This window comes from Passer domesticus, chromosome 2 (assembly GCF_036417665.1).
Source record: "Passer domesticus isolate bPasDom1 chromosome 2, bPasDom1.hap1, whole genome shotgun sequence".
NCBI classification, from domain to species: domain Eukaryota; kingdom Metazoa; phylum Chordata; class Aves; order Passeriformes; family Passeridae; genus Passer; species Passer domesticus.
Window position 1 is genome coordinate 112955028 of NC_087475.1, and position 13087 is coordinate 112968114.

Here is a 13087-nt window from a genome sequence, read left to right on the forward strand (position 1 = left end):
GTGAAATTACATTAGAGGCCTGGTCATCCTTTGCTTTAATGGCCATTCTAAGTTGCATTTGATTAAAAGCAACTGTTATATAGAAACTACATGTTGATTGATATGAAAGAAATTAGTGCTTCCTTCTATGTTGAAGATAAATGACTACAAAGCAGGACAAGAGATACACTTATTTTCCATTAGGAGAAATCCTGAGTAGCTTGTATTTTAAAAACACTGCTGCATGTAAAGATAGCACAGGTCATAAGCAGACAGCTATCCCAAAGATACACAGAAAGTCTGATCAGGAAAGCTGTAGGAGAGATCTGAAGAGCAGAACCTACCATCAAGTTTCATCCCTCATGCCTGCAGAGGCAGAACAGCATCTTCCCAGAATACTACAACAGCATCTTAACAAACAGAGCTGCTGTGGAGCACAGCAACACCATCCCTGCTCAGCAATGATCAGCTTCACTCAAATCAGACTGCTCCAGAATCAAGTATTTTCATCATCAACCTTGCTAAGACGGCTTTTTCATCAGATGATTCTAGACAGTCTGCCACGTCTTTTGAGGTCTAAAGGACTGAAACTGTCTGGTCCCTTCATGCTTTTATTCCCTCAACACAAAGATACCACAATCTTTCACTACCTCTGCCTAGAATGCCACCCTCAGCATCTTCCCATTTTGCACAATGTGTTTTGTGCAGTCTTATAGTGAGGACCAAAAAATTAAACCAAGGTAAAGCTGCCAAAACCAAAAGTCAGTAAGGGTAACTAACTGGGTTAGTAAGGGTAACATCTGGCTAAATTCCTCCAATTCAGCTCCCTACAGCTACAGATGTGCCCACCACAGAAGAGGACAGAGGAGGCAGATGTCATCACTTAAGTTTCTTTATGGCTTAAGCTTATCCAGATACCACTCTTTGCTTTCCTCCAGGCCTGAGAAAGAAAAGTGATAAAGCTATTCACTGTTTTTTGTCTAATAATCTGGTATAATTAATAAAAATCACTGTAGAGATGACACAGCAGGGAGGTAAGAAAAGGGAATTAGTCAAATGAGAGAGAAGTGCACTGTTGTTAACATAAGGCCTGGACTGCTCATGGCAGGAGAACAGGACTACCTACAACAGCCTCAAGTATTCATGGAATTTCAGAATTATTTGTTCAAGGTCATATAATGGGTAGCAAAAGCAAGCACAGAGAGTTGTGATTCCTCTTCCATCTTAACCACTTCATTATTCCCTTACAAGAATTTGATGACCCTCAGAAAAAAAAAAAAGAAAAAAAAAAGAGTCAGTATATCCAGGCAGGATGAGAACACAGCCAAACACCATTTTCTATTTCTGGTACTCAGCCATCACACTGACTCCAGCTCCAGCTCCAAGTCTCAATTGTGAAGCTCAGGTCACTAATATGGGCAACAGCAAAGCCCATTCTAATCACATGGAGCCTATCATGCTGTCGGCAGCTGGGATGATCTAATGGCTCACAGCCGGGAAAAGGGGAGGTCTGTCTTCTCCTTGTCCCACATCTGCCTTCTCCCAGTAGCACGGTCTTCCCTCTTTAGCACTGGTTCTTTTAGCAATGCTGTTCATGAATTCTACTCTCAGCAGGCCCTTTGACATGCTGAATAAATTTGCAAAGGTGTCAAGGGAGTATCTGAACTTAAGCAAGGCAGGCAGTTTGGTTTCTTCCAGCAAAAACCATCCAAGGTGCCATCAAACAACCACCACTGTGAATGGAGGGTTTCGCTGAAAACTTCCAGATGTTGCTAAGGGACAGTGGGCTCACTGCACCCATGGCCATAAGCAAGTTTTAGAAATTCCATCAGGCAGATTTTTAAAGAATTTTATAAATAGAAATACATTTTCCAGAATGAAGCCTAAATTCAATTGCCCAAGGAGAAGGTTTTATACATCTGTGACTGAATTTGAAAAAGGCTGCCCCCCACCCATCCCATTCCTGATGACTTTCCCTACAACCCATGTAACCAGAAACTAACTTTTGCCTGAACTGTAAATACAATGGTAAAACCAGCATAAAGAAAGCTGGGAAATCATCTTGTATAAGCAAAGCAGAAGTTTATGTAAATTACTTAGCCCAAATTCACCAAAATTACATCGCCACTCAGGGCTCTCTCAGAGGCCTGATGAGCTGAAAAGCAATTATCATATTTCCAGAACAAAGAACTTTCAACACCAGCTAAAATTTCAGCACCAGGTCTACTTCCTTAGCCTTTAACAGAGCTCCCTGCTTATCAAACAGTTTTTAATCAAGACAGTCTTCATCTCTAGGCACCATCTCCGTTTTCAGACTGGTGCATTCCTCACAATTCTGTCAAGGAAGTAAATTCCCTGAATTCTTTTCAGATCAGGATCAGCTTTGACCCCTGTATGACATGGCACACACTCTGTTTTTACCTGGCTTTCACATGAATTTCATAGCTTGGTTCCTTGCTCTATGACCCACAGAAGCTGCGGAAGAATTTAAACAAAATCCTTCCAACTATTTTAGCATTAAAGCAGAAGGCAGAGATTAGTTAGCAACACAAATGTTACTACAGCAAATCCACTGTTTTTGAACTGAACCAACCTGAGCTTGCAATGTCAGCTATTTAGATGTCTGGATATTTGTCAGAATTAAGTCACATTAAAACAGAGGGCTCTGTGTGCTTTGTGTAGCTCATAGCAGACAGGTTGAGCTGGGTCTTTTTCTTAAAAAGTATAAAATCTCCAGCCCTAAAACAAAAAAAGGTTACCAAAATAGGATTTATATTTAGTCAACATGAGCATTTATTATCACAGCACTGCTCTACACTTCAATATTGCAGCTTCCAATTTCCTCAGATTTGCACTATTTGCTTTTACCTCTCCATAGCACTTTGAATATTATGAAGCAATCACATGATCCAATCTCTTGGAAGTCAAGTGGTAGAGAAAAATTCATACTTAATTTTATGTAAGTTTTCAAGATGCCATTTTCCAATTTAATACCTTTTTTTTTTTTTTGAAGTGGAGCATATCTCACAGAAGGTTTGGGTCACCTCTGCTGCAAAACATAAATATCCAAGAAAACTTCCTAAACTTCCAAGTACATGGGAAGTTTAGGCATTACTCAGATGTATGGCTACTTAAAACCACAAGATGGGCAAGGAAATGTTTGTACTCTAATTTACACACTCGCTAGGAAGATTTATGAGGTTTGCAATTTAACCATTTTCCACAGTTCAGAGTCAAGAGAATCACATGGGCTTTCAGATCTACTTCTGATGGAAAGCAGAAGCATTTGATATGCAATTTCTGTGGGACACACCATAAGGAATTTTAAGGAATTCTACTTTAATGTCTTCCAGCACACACCTGAAGACAGCAAGGCCCTCAAAGCTACATAGCCATAATTAGTTCATATACAGCCATAATTATTTCAATGAATCATTTGTAGTTCTTCTTATAACTGTGCCTCCTTCCTGTCTCCATTTCCCCATGTCAAGTGATCAACAGCCATCCAGGAACTCCTTTCCCTTTTTAAGATTAAGCTACTTTCTTGCAAGTACCTTTAAGAAAACTATTTCTACCAGCAATCAGAACTGAGGACAACACCAGTTGGAAGATGCACTGTAGGAACACAATTACACTTTTTTTCCTGTGAAGGTGCAACACACTCACATACATCACATACCTCACATTTCCAAGGATCTTATGCAAGGAACTAGATATAATGAACCTGTACAGAATTATTTACCCAAACTACAAGACCACAAGAAAAGTAAAAGCCTAAATGACCACAAGAAGAATCAAAGCTATTTCATCAACATGGGATCAAAGTTTTCCAAGATTTTGGTTTACAGATCCTTAAATCAGAATGCCTCCTTTCCTTTGCACTTCTGGACATCTGAAAGGCTTTTGAAAGTTTCCCTTAAGAAGGAAAACAGCAATGTAGCTTTCATATGAACACATCAAGGGTCAATACAGTTTTCTAATCTTCCATATCCCATGCTGTGGCTACTCCTGCTTCTGTACTGCACGGAGAGCTTCACCAGGAACAGTCAGCAAATGGAAGATGTTCAAAAGATATCAAGTCTGCCCCAATTCACACAAAGAGAAAGTGAAACAGAAAGAATAAGGAATATCTCAATAATTGACATGGTCCATGCAGAACTATAATTATTTTCCAGCTATCTGAATGTAAAACAGCCCTTTGCAAGGTCAGTATGGAGTTAAAGAATGCAACATCTGAAGTCAGTGTTCGATCTAACAAAATATGTTCATCTATGGCATTATCTGCTCCTTTAATACTAACTAAAGCAACAGTCACACCAGAAAATAATTAAAACAGACAACTATACTATAACTGAAAAAACTTAAGACTATGTATTACTCTTGAAAGACAGTTATGTTCTCTGGTCTATTCTTCCCTGCACCCTTTCCTACTAGCTAAACCTCTAAACTACTTCCTCACTAAGTAATTGCATTTTCACTGAGGCGCAACTCAGAACTCATCTTCTACCCCCACAAAATGATATAAACAGCTGGTAACTGTTCAGCTGGCACAAGAAATCTTCTCTTTGTACCCCATAATCATATGTAGAAAATCTACACCACTTAGAGTCCAAAATGAATGAAAAAACTAAGACTAAAACTGATGTAAGCTCATGATGTTCAAATGACTCACTAATCTTGTGCATCTTTTTTTTTGTGTTAATTTCTGAAGAAAGACTGTAAAAGCCTGTTATTTAAAACATCTTGTAGGGGCAGGTACAGAAGACACATTCAGTCTTGGGACACAAACATAGCTGTTTAGGCGTGGCAAAAGAAGACTCAATACACAGAATTAACTTAAACATAATGTTAGCCGGAAGGGTTCAAAAGCCAAATCATGTGCATATGCAGGGTCTTGGGCAAATAAAGTTCTTTCTGGGTATTGCTGCAACAGCTGTATTTGGTTTTGGTCACTGTAACATCAAGAGCAACAGATCCAGTGAGCTGGCAAACACCACAGCTCCAAAGAGTAAGAACTTGTCAGCACACCCTAAAAAATTGCTCTAAAGTATGGCTAAGAAAATCTTACAAACATTGCTCACTGGCCAGATAAAGCTCTTCTTGATAGGTGTTTACATAAGATGCAAATAACAGGAAACTAGACAGTCTTTCCATCTTGAACCAAAACCTTTTAGAAGAGGTAGCTAGAAATAATGTCTTTCCTTATTGATGCTTTTCTCTGAGACAGGCTAAGTAAGTATTTAATCTCAAGATGATAGACTGAATCTGTAGCTGCTTCTTTGACACAGCATGAGAACTAACCCACCAGACAGGAAAGGACATCAGGGAGCAAGTCCCATCTCATTAATAACACACTGCAGTAGTTGAGAGAAGTCCCTTAAGCCTCTTAACATGACCTTGAGGAAGGGAGCATTGGTTCACATTTGCTGTGGGAATAACCAGGGAATATCAAGATGATACTCAGAAGGAAGCAACCAAAAAGTAAACAGGGCCTTACAGAACCAACAACAAAATCAAAACAATGACAATTTTGACCTTAAAGAAGCACTAAAGGACACTCTGGGTTGCACAAGCAAACAGCATATAATGATTAATAACCTGAAGCATATTTATGCTTATCTTGTTGCTGCTTGATAAATCAAGAGCAAAAAAGTCAGTTTCCCTTCATAAATGAGACTTCGGTCTTTAGCTAGCAAGTTGCTCAATTAAGAGCATTCCATAACCCACCACAAACATCCCAAATAAAGCATGAAAACTGATTTAGTACAGCTTTTGGACATAACAGTCTAACTTATCAACAGATCATTTGGTTTGCAAAACACCCCTGCATCCCTTACAGAAAATACACTGCAGATAGCAAAATTCTAGCCCCAGCTTAACAGCCAGTCTTCCAGGCTAAAATTACAATTTTCCAGTAACTTTAACAACTACTCCTTCTAATTTATCTCTAACAAACACTAAACATTGATACAGCTGGGTATGGATACAACTGAGTAAGATCAGCAGGTCACAACTCACACTGTGGTCTTTCACTGGAGCAGCACTGCCCTCCCACTCAGCATCTAAAGACAGTGTGTGCCAAAGAGAAGTGAAAGCAATATGCTAATACAACTCTTTCCATCCATTATTCTGATTGCCCCCCTCCCCTCCTATTTTGTAGGAAATGGGAAGTAAAATATTTAAGAATCAGTATTTTATTTTCCATATAACCCAGGAGAATATATAACAAGAGGAACAGAAAACTAATGTTTAAAAAGATACTATTTTCTCATTGTTTAGTTTAAAGTCTCATTCAGGTGCAGCCCTGGGCCCATACAGTAACTTTCTTCACTTTTCCTACACAAGACCCTTCAAACACATTTGCCAGCACACTTTGAATCATCCCTTTCTGCCATGTTACCCAAAGCATTGTGTATGAGTGACGCACACCTTTAAAGAAAGAAACACAAGCCGAATCTGGAACTGAACCCGGCAGGGGACACAAAAGAAGGGCTTCTCCATGTATGCTACCCAGAAAAAGAAAGCCAAGGTGTTACCCCCTGATAAATAATGCTGGGAAACTGGTAACAACTGATGAGAAGGGTGAGGTGCTCAACAACTCTTGTGCCTCCATCTCCAATGACAACCCCTCTTCCTGCACATCCTGAATGGATGGACAGCAGGATGGGGACTCTAAGATCGGGTTCATGACCACCTGAGGAAATTAAACTTGCAGAAGTCCATGGGACCTGACGAGAGGCATCACAGAGTATTGAGGGAACTGGCTGATTTAATTGCCAAGCCACTCTCCATGATGTTGGAAGTGATACTGGAAGTCAGATGAAGTGCCAGGTGATCGGAAAAGTGGAAGCACAGTACCCATCTTTAAAAAGGCCAGAAAGGAGGACCCTGGGAGCTGCCACCCTGTCAGCCTCACCTCTGTGATAGCCTGGGATCACAGAACAGATCCTCTGAGAAGCTGTGCTAAGGCACATGGAAGACAGGGAGGTGATTCAACAGCCAGCACGGTTTCAGCAAAGCAAAGTCCTGCCAGAGCAACCCAGTGGCCTTCTGTGATGGGGTGGCTACATCAGTGGACAAGGGAAGGGTTACAGATGTCATTTACCTGGACTTCTGTAAAGCCTTTGACTCAGTCCCCCACAACATCCTTCTCTCCAGACTGGAGTGATGGATTTGATGAGTGGACTGTTAGATGGATAAGGAGTTGGTTAGACAGTCAGATCCTGAGGGTAGAGATGCTGGTGTGGAAGCCACAGGAGCCATGCATGATGAGCACTGCTCTTGGACTCATACAAGTGCATAAAGCTCCAACTAAACCTCTAGGAATGTTAATGGAGGCTACAAAGTATCCTTGAGAAGTTTCACTAACTGGTTGCCCTATTTTGCTCTATCTTAAATACACTTCTGACACCTGTAGCTGAAACCTCATTGCTGCTCCCCTCCACAGAAACTTTCACTATCAAGAATGTTTGTGAACTGAAAGATACAGAAAATATTGAGTCACCTGCTCTGACACAATTGATGGCTCCGCACAATGGCACAATTTACCCCTTCCCTCCTTACCAGCACATCCATACTCAGCACATCCATCTCCCGCCCTCACACAGACCCTCCCAGGCACTGGTTCTGGAATCCATGACTGTGTGCTTTCCTGTCACTAGACAGCCACACACGAAATCTCTTTTGGCCAGCAATTAGCACAGCAGCACTCAACAGATCATTTGACTGAGGCATGACTGCCTCTCTGCATTCAGGCTGCATTCTTCTGTCCAATCCCTTCCATTGAGGATATACAAGAGTCTGAAAGGTTTGGGTCCCCCAACCCCTCCACAGCTTTGAACTGCTTATAATGACAGGATTGAAGTTTGTTTTGAGCATTCAGAAATCCTTAAGTTATTATGACACTCCCAGTTTTCTTGCCTCGAGCAACTGTGAAGAGATATTACTAAAGAATCTCTGCTCCTGAAGTGCAATTATTTCACATTTTCAGCTCTGTTGTGCACACTTACAGCAAAAGAGAACAACATCCTGACACAATTACTAAGGGATTCAAATGGGAATTTTATACTTGATCAGATGCATTTCTTTACAGTCATATCCTCTATTTCTCTTTCTTAAAATACAGAATACAACAGCAAAAAGCATTCTGTGCCCCAATCATCCCACTACACAAACAAGTTACAGAAGAGGTCACTCACTTTTGACTTAAGTGTCAACACAGTAGCAAAAGGTTTCAGACTTAACTTTGCTCTCCTGCAAAAGTGTCAGCAGCAGGAACGTTGCTTTCTAATCAATGTGAATGTCACTGGAACAATTAAAGCTACACTAAATCCAAATTACACTGTCAGTACTTCTGCCCCTAAAAAGTCACTTCAGTCATTAAAAACACTCACTTTGAATTCACAGCTGAGAATTTGTCTTTGGAGAGATTTATAGCCATGACTCAGACCATCCTGCTCTCAATTCTTATAGCCAAAAAAATGTAGCTTTGGGTGTCCTAGAGAAAGCTGCCCACTGAAACAAATCACCAAGTTGATTTCGTGCTAGCATACAACAAACAATTACCTTGCCTCACGTAGCATCACACAGCTTGGGTCAACCAGACTATGGGATTAGAGAGGTGGCACAATGGACTAGCAATGACTTATCTTTTCCATAATTCTGCAGTAAAATAGCTCCAGTGAAAAAAAGTGCTGAGTCCCTTCAAGGTATCCTGAACTTCAGTAACAGACTTTTGAGCTCAGATAATACCAAGAAAGAGGGTGATTTGCTGTCAGCGTGTTCAGCTGAGCTTCTCAGTTTGATTCCAAGTGCAGACACAGGACCCAGACCCCTCAGCACACGCTCCTTGTGCTAGCAGAGCACACAGCAGAATACCTCAGCCTCTGTCACAGCCTTACACTTGCTACAGTTAACATACAAGCATCCTCGCTAAATATTTACTCGACTGGAAGGTCCTATAATTGATGACTCAGTTTCTGCTCCTAGGAACTCCTATAAAAGTTTCTGCTCCTAGAAGAAAAAGGCTGTGTTTTGGTCTCACTTTCACAAACGAAATCCAATGACTAATATCTCAGGCTTCTCCCTGCAGCTGATCCTTGCACTCGGTCCTTGCACAAGCCTGAGAAAGAATAAAACCAAAAATTCAGCAAGGAGAAGGACTTGATCTTGTGGACAATCCATTGTTTCCTGTTCATACAGAGCAGTGTTCATGTTTATTTATTAACACAGAGAGACCCACATTTCAGAATAAGTACTTGCTGGCAAATGAGGGTCAGGTGGCTAACAGCCACCTCCATTTCCCCCCCTTTGCCCCCGAGTGGATGTCTTCTAGAACACGTTTAACAAAAGAGCAGTTGCAGATCCACTTCAAGTTAACATCTGTTGATTTTTTTCTCTAGGTTTTTTCTTTATATTCCCACCTGGTAACATGTAGGTCAAGTGAAACAGATTGTGTGTCTAATCTGTCTATTACAGATCTCGTAATAATATCCACTGCACTGAGCCAATGAGCCAAAACATTCACATCTTACACCATTTCTAAAGAAAAGCAAAATTTTGCTAATTATTCCCGCTTTCGCCACTCCTGCTCCAGCTCCTGTACAATCAAGGTCACCACATGCACGAGGGGAAAGGGCACAGAGTCGGTTTGACAGGGATTGCTAAATGCTCAGGCAGAACAGCGTCTTCCTTCCTCACTTAAAATCAGTGCTCTCCAAAATGAAAGTGTGGGACAAATGCCCAGTAAACCAAAAGCCAACTACCAGGAAACAGGAAAAACAGAGCGAGGTGAAGGAAGGATGCAGTGGGGAGAGAACATTTCACCACTTTTCACAACACACCTCATGTTATATGCACACTTGCTTCCCACCCCGCCAAGGGAGGGAGGAGGGGACACGCCAGCTGCTCCGGCCCCACGAGGTGCCCACGTTTAACACCGATCTTCACGGTGCTATTCCCGCTGCAACTCCCACCTTCAGGCTGCTCCAGATCCTTTGCAGGCACAGGAGGAGTGTTCTGGGAGAGGAAACAGCACCGGACTGCCCCGGGAGAGAGGCGCAGACCCCGGCCCCGTGCTCCCCTCGCCTTCCTGCCAGCCGAAGAGAAAGCTGCTCACACTGCCCCTCGCCCCAGGGACTCCATCAGCCTGGGGACTCCGCCTCAGGATGCCCCAGACCTGGCTCCTGACACCCCATGGAGTGTCCAGCCCCTCAGCTCAGGGAGCACGCCATTCCCCGAGGGAACACCTCCCTTCACCCCAGAACAGCGCACACCTCAGCGAGCACGCCCCTGCGCTCACCTCAGGGCATCCCACCCTAAAAGAGCACATCCCCTTCACCTCGGAACACCCCACACCTCAGGGGACACCCCTGATTCACCTCCACCGCCTCAGCGCCCTCCGAGCGCCGCGCCGAGGCCCCGCCGTACCTGCTGCGAAGGCAGCTCCACATGCAGGGCGCGGGCGGCGGAGCCGGGCGGCAGCGCGGCGGGACCGGCAGCCGAGGTCATCCTCACGCAGGGTCCCCGCTCGGCTCCCCCGAGGCCGCCGGGCGCGCAGGGGTTAATGGCGGCGGCAGCGCCGAGCCGGCCGCCCGCTACGGAGCCATATTACCGCAGTGCCGGGGGGTGGGCGGGGCTCCGCCTCCCGCGCGCCCATTGGTCCCGGCGCCGCAGGGGCGGGAGCCCGCGCGGCCTCCCGAGCCGCCACTGGCTCAGTCTGACGCCAATCAACGCCCCGCCGCGCCGGCCCTGTCAAACCGCTGGAACGCGCGCCGGCGCCGATTAGAGGGCCCGCTTCCGGCAGGCGGGACGGCGCCCCGACTGCGGGCGGTGATTGGAGGAGATCGAGTTTGATTGACGGCGTGCCCTCCGTCACGTGTGCGGGAGCTGTTGTCATCACGTGGTGGGACGGGAAATGGCTGGGCGGGGGGGCGGTCGCCATGGCAACCAGGGGCTGCGGGGCTGGGCCCGGCCCTGAGCGGGGAGCCGGAGTCACTGTCAGCGCCCTCCTCATCGCATATCCACCTGCCCCACACCATATCCACCTGCCTCACACCATATCCACCTGCCCCACACATATCCACCTGCCCCACACCACAACTACCTGCCCCACACCGTATCCATCTGCCCCACACCATATCCACCTGCCCCACACCGTATCCACCTGCCCAACACCACATCCACCTGCCCTACACCGTATCCACCTGCCCCACACCATATCCACCTGCCCCACACATATCCACCTGCCCCACACATATCCACCTGCCCCACACCGTATCCACCTGCCCCACACCGTATCCACCTGCCCTGTGTGACACCTGCCCCACACCACATCTACCTGCCCCACACCACATCTACCTGCCCCACAGCACATCCACCTGCCCCACACCGTATCCACCTGCCCCGTGTGACACCTGCCCCACACCACATCCACCTGCCCCACACCGTATCTACCTGCCCCACACCACATCCACCTGCCCCACACCGTATCTACCTGCCCCACACCACATCCACCTGCCCCACACCGTATCTACCTGCCCAACACCATATCCACCTGCCCCACACCGTATCCACCTGCCCCGCACCACATCCACCTGCCCCGCACCGTATCCACCTGCCCCACACCATACCCACCTGCCCAACACCACATCCACCTGCCCCGTGTGACACCTGCCCTGAAACAGGCCCGCCTGTGCCCAGTGCCACATCCATCTGTGTCACGTCAATATAAAAAAGGCTGTAAGCTGTTGCAGAGGGTCCAAAGGAGGGCCATGAGGATGGTGAAGGGTCTGGAGAGCCTTACAAGGAGCAGCTGAGGTCAATTCTTTTGTTCAGCCTGGAGAAGAGACTGAACAACAAGAGCAGGCCTCACTGAGGTCTTCAGTGTCCTCAGGAGGAGAAGCAGAGTCCAAAACCAGTCTCCGAACTCTCACAGGCAGCGACAGCACCTGAAGGAATGGCCTAAGCTGAGCTGGGAAAGGTTTGAGTTGGATATTAGAAAAAGGTTCTTCATTGAGAGGGTGGTCCAGCACTGGAATAGGCTCCCCAGGAAAGTGGTCACAGCATCAAATCTGGCAGAGCTCAAGAAGCATTTGGGCAATGCTCTCAGGCACACGGTGGGATTGTTGTGGTGTCCTACACAGGGCCAGGAACTGGAGCTGATGATCCTGATGAGTCTTTTCCAACTCAGCTTATTCCATGATTCTATGATTCTATGAACCTTCCCTGTTGTTTTGATTTTTTAGGATTTTCTAAGCTTTTTGATGTTTGCATTCTTGTAGCAAACTTTGTCACACGCTTTCTGTAAACAACTTATTGTTTTGCATTCTTTTATAGAAAAAGAGAAATGTGACAGACTGTTGGTTTATCCAGTGTCATTGGAGAGGTGGCACTTTCACCCTCCAATCCACTGTCACCTTTAAAAATCTATAAATATTAGAGTCAGAAAATAAACTTCCCTTTTTCCTGCCTTAAGAGCAGCGGCGTGTCCGCGTCGTGTTATCTCGTGTCCTACAGTGACACTTCCCCACATCACATCCACTTGCCTCGCATCACACCGGCCTTCTGCACAGCACATCCACCCCAACCTGCCCGACAACAGAACAACCTGCCCCTCACTGTGCCAACCAACCCCATATCAGACAAACCCTTCCCACAGCACGTAGAACCACCCCATTCCTTGCCCATCCATCCCACATCAGGCCAGCTCGCCTCACACCAGACCAGCCATGATGCCCACACACACCAAAGCCCAGTGCAACCATCCCCTCAGCACCTACCTCCATCCCACCCCACCCAGGCAGCATCCATCCTGAGCACAGCAGACCGTGCATCTCTCACACCATGGAGACCATCCTGCTGGAACCCAGGAACCTCCATTCACCTGCAGTGCTCCTCGGTTTGTAATATTCCATGAGGTGTTGTAACAGCACTGTCTTCAGCACTTATTTTGGCCTAGGGTATTCAACAGTGAACTTGTTAAAAAGAGGAATTAAAATTAAAACTGGAATGGAAAGTCAGGTTTTCTGGGGTGTGATGGCCATCCTTGTAGCATGAAGTCATCTTCCATCCTGCTCCTTCCTTTGCAGCTGCTCACCATTGTCTGCTT

General features: G+C 45.5%; 1 protein-coding gene across 2 annotated transcripts in view; it reads right to left on the reverse strand.

Annotated features, from left to right (window-relative positions):
• UVRAG (UV radiation resistance associated) overlaps nucleotides 1-10601 on the reverse strand; it is an 85127-nt gene extending 74526 nt beyond the window's left edge. The window contains exon 1 of one of the 2 annotated variants that reach the window (XM_064410844.1): nucleotides 10408-10601. In XM_064410844.1, coding sequence (XP_064266914.1) covers nucleotides 10408-10488 — 81 coding nt within the window. In that variant the 5' untranslated portion in view covers nucleotides 10489-10601. Of the gene's footprint in view, nucleotides 1-10358 lie in introns of both variants that reach the window. The other variant, XM_064410845.1, reaches the window with a different exon arrangement.
• Between the last annotated feature and the right edge of the window lie 2486 nt (nucleotides 10602-13087).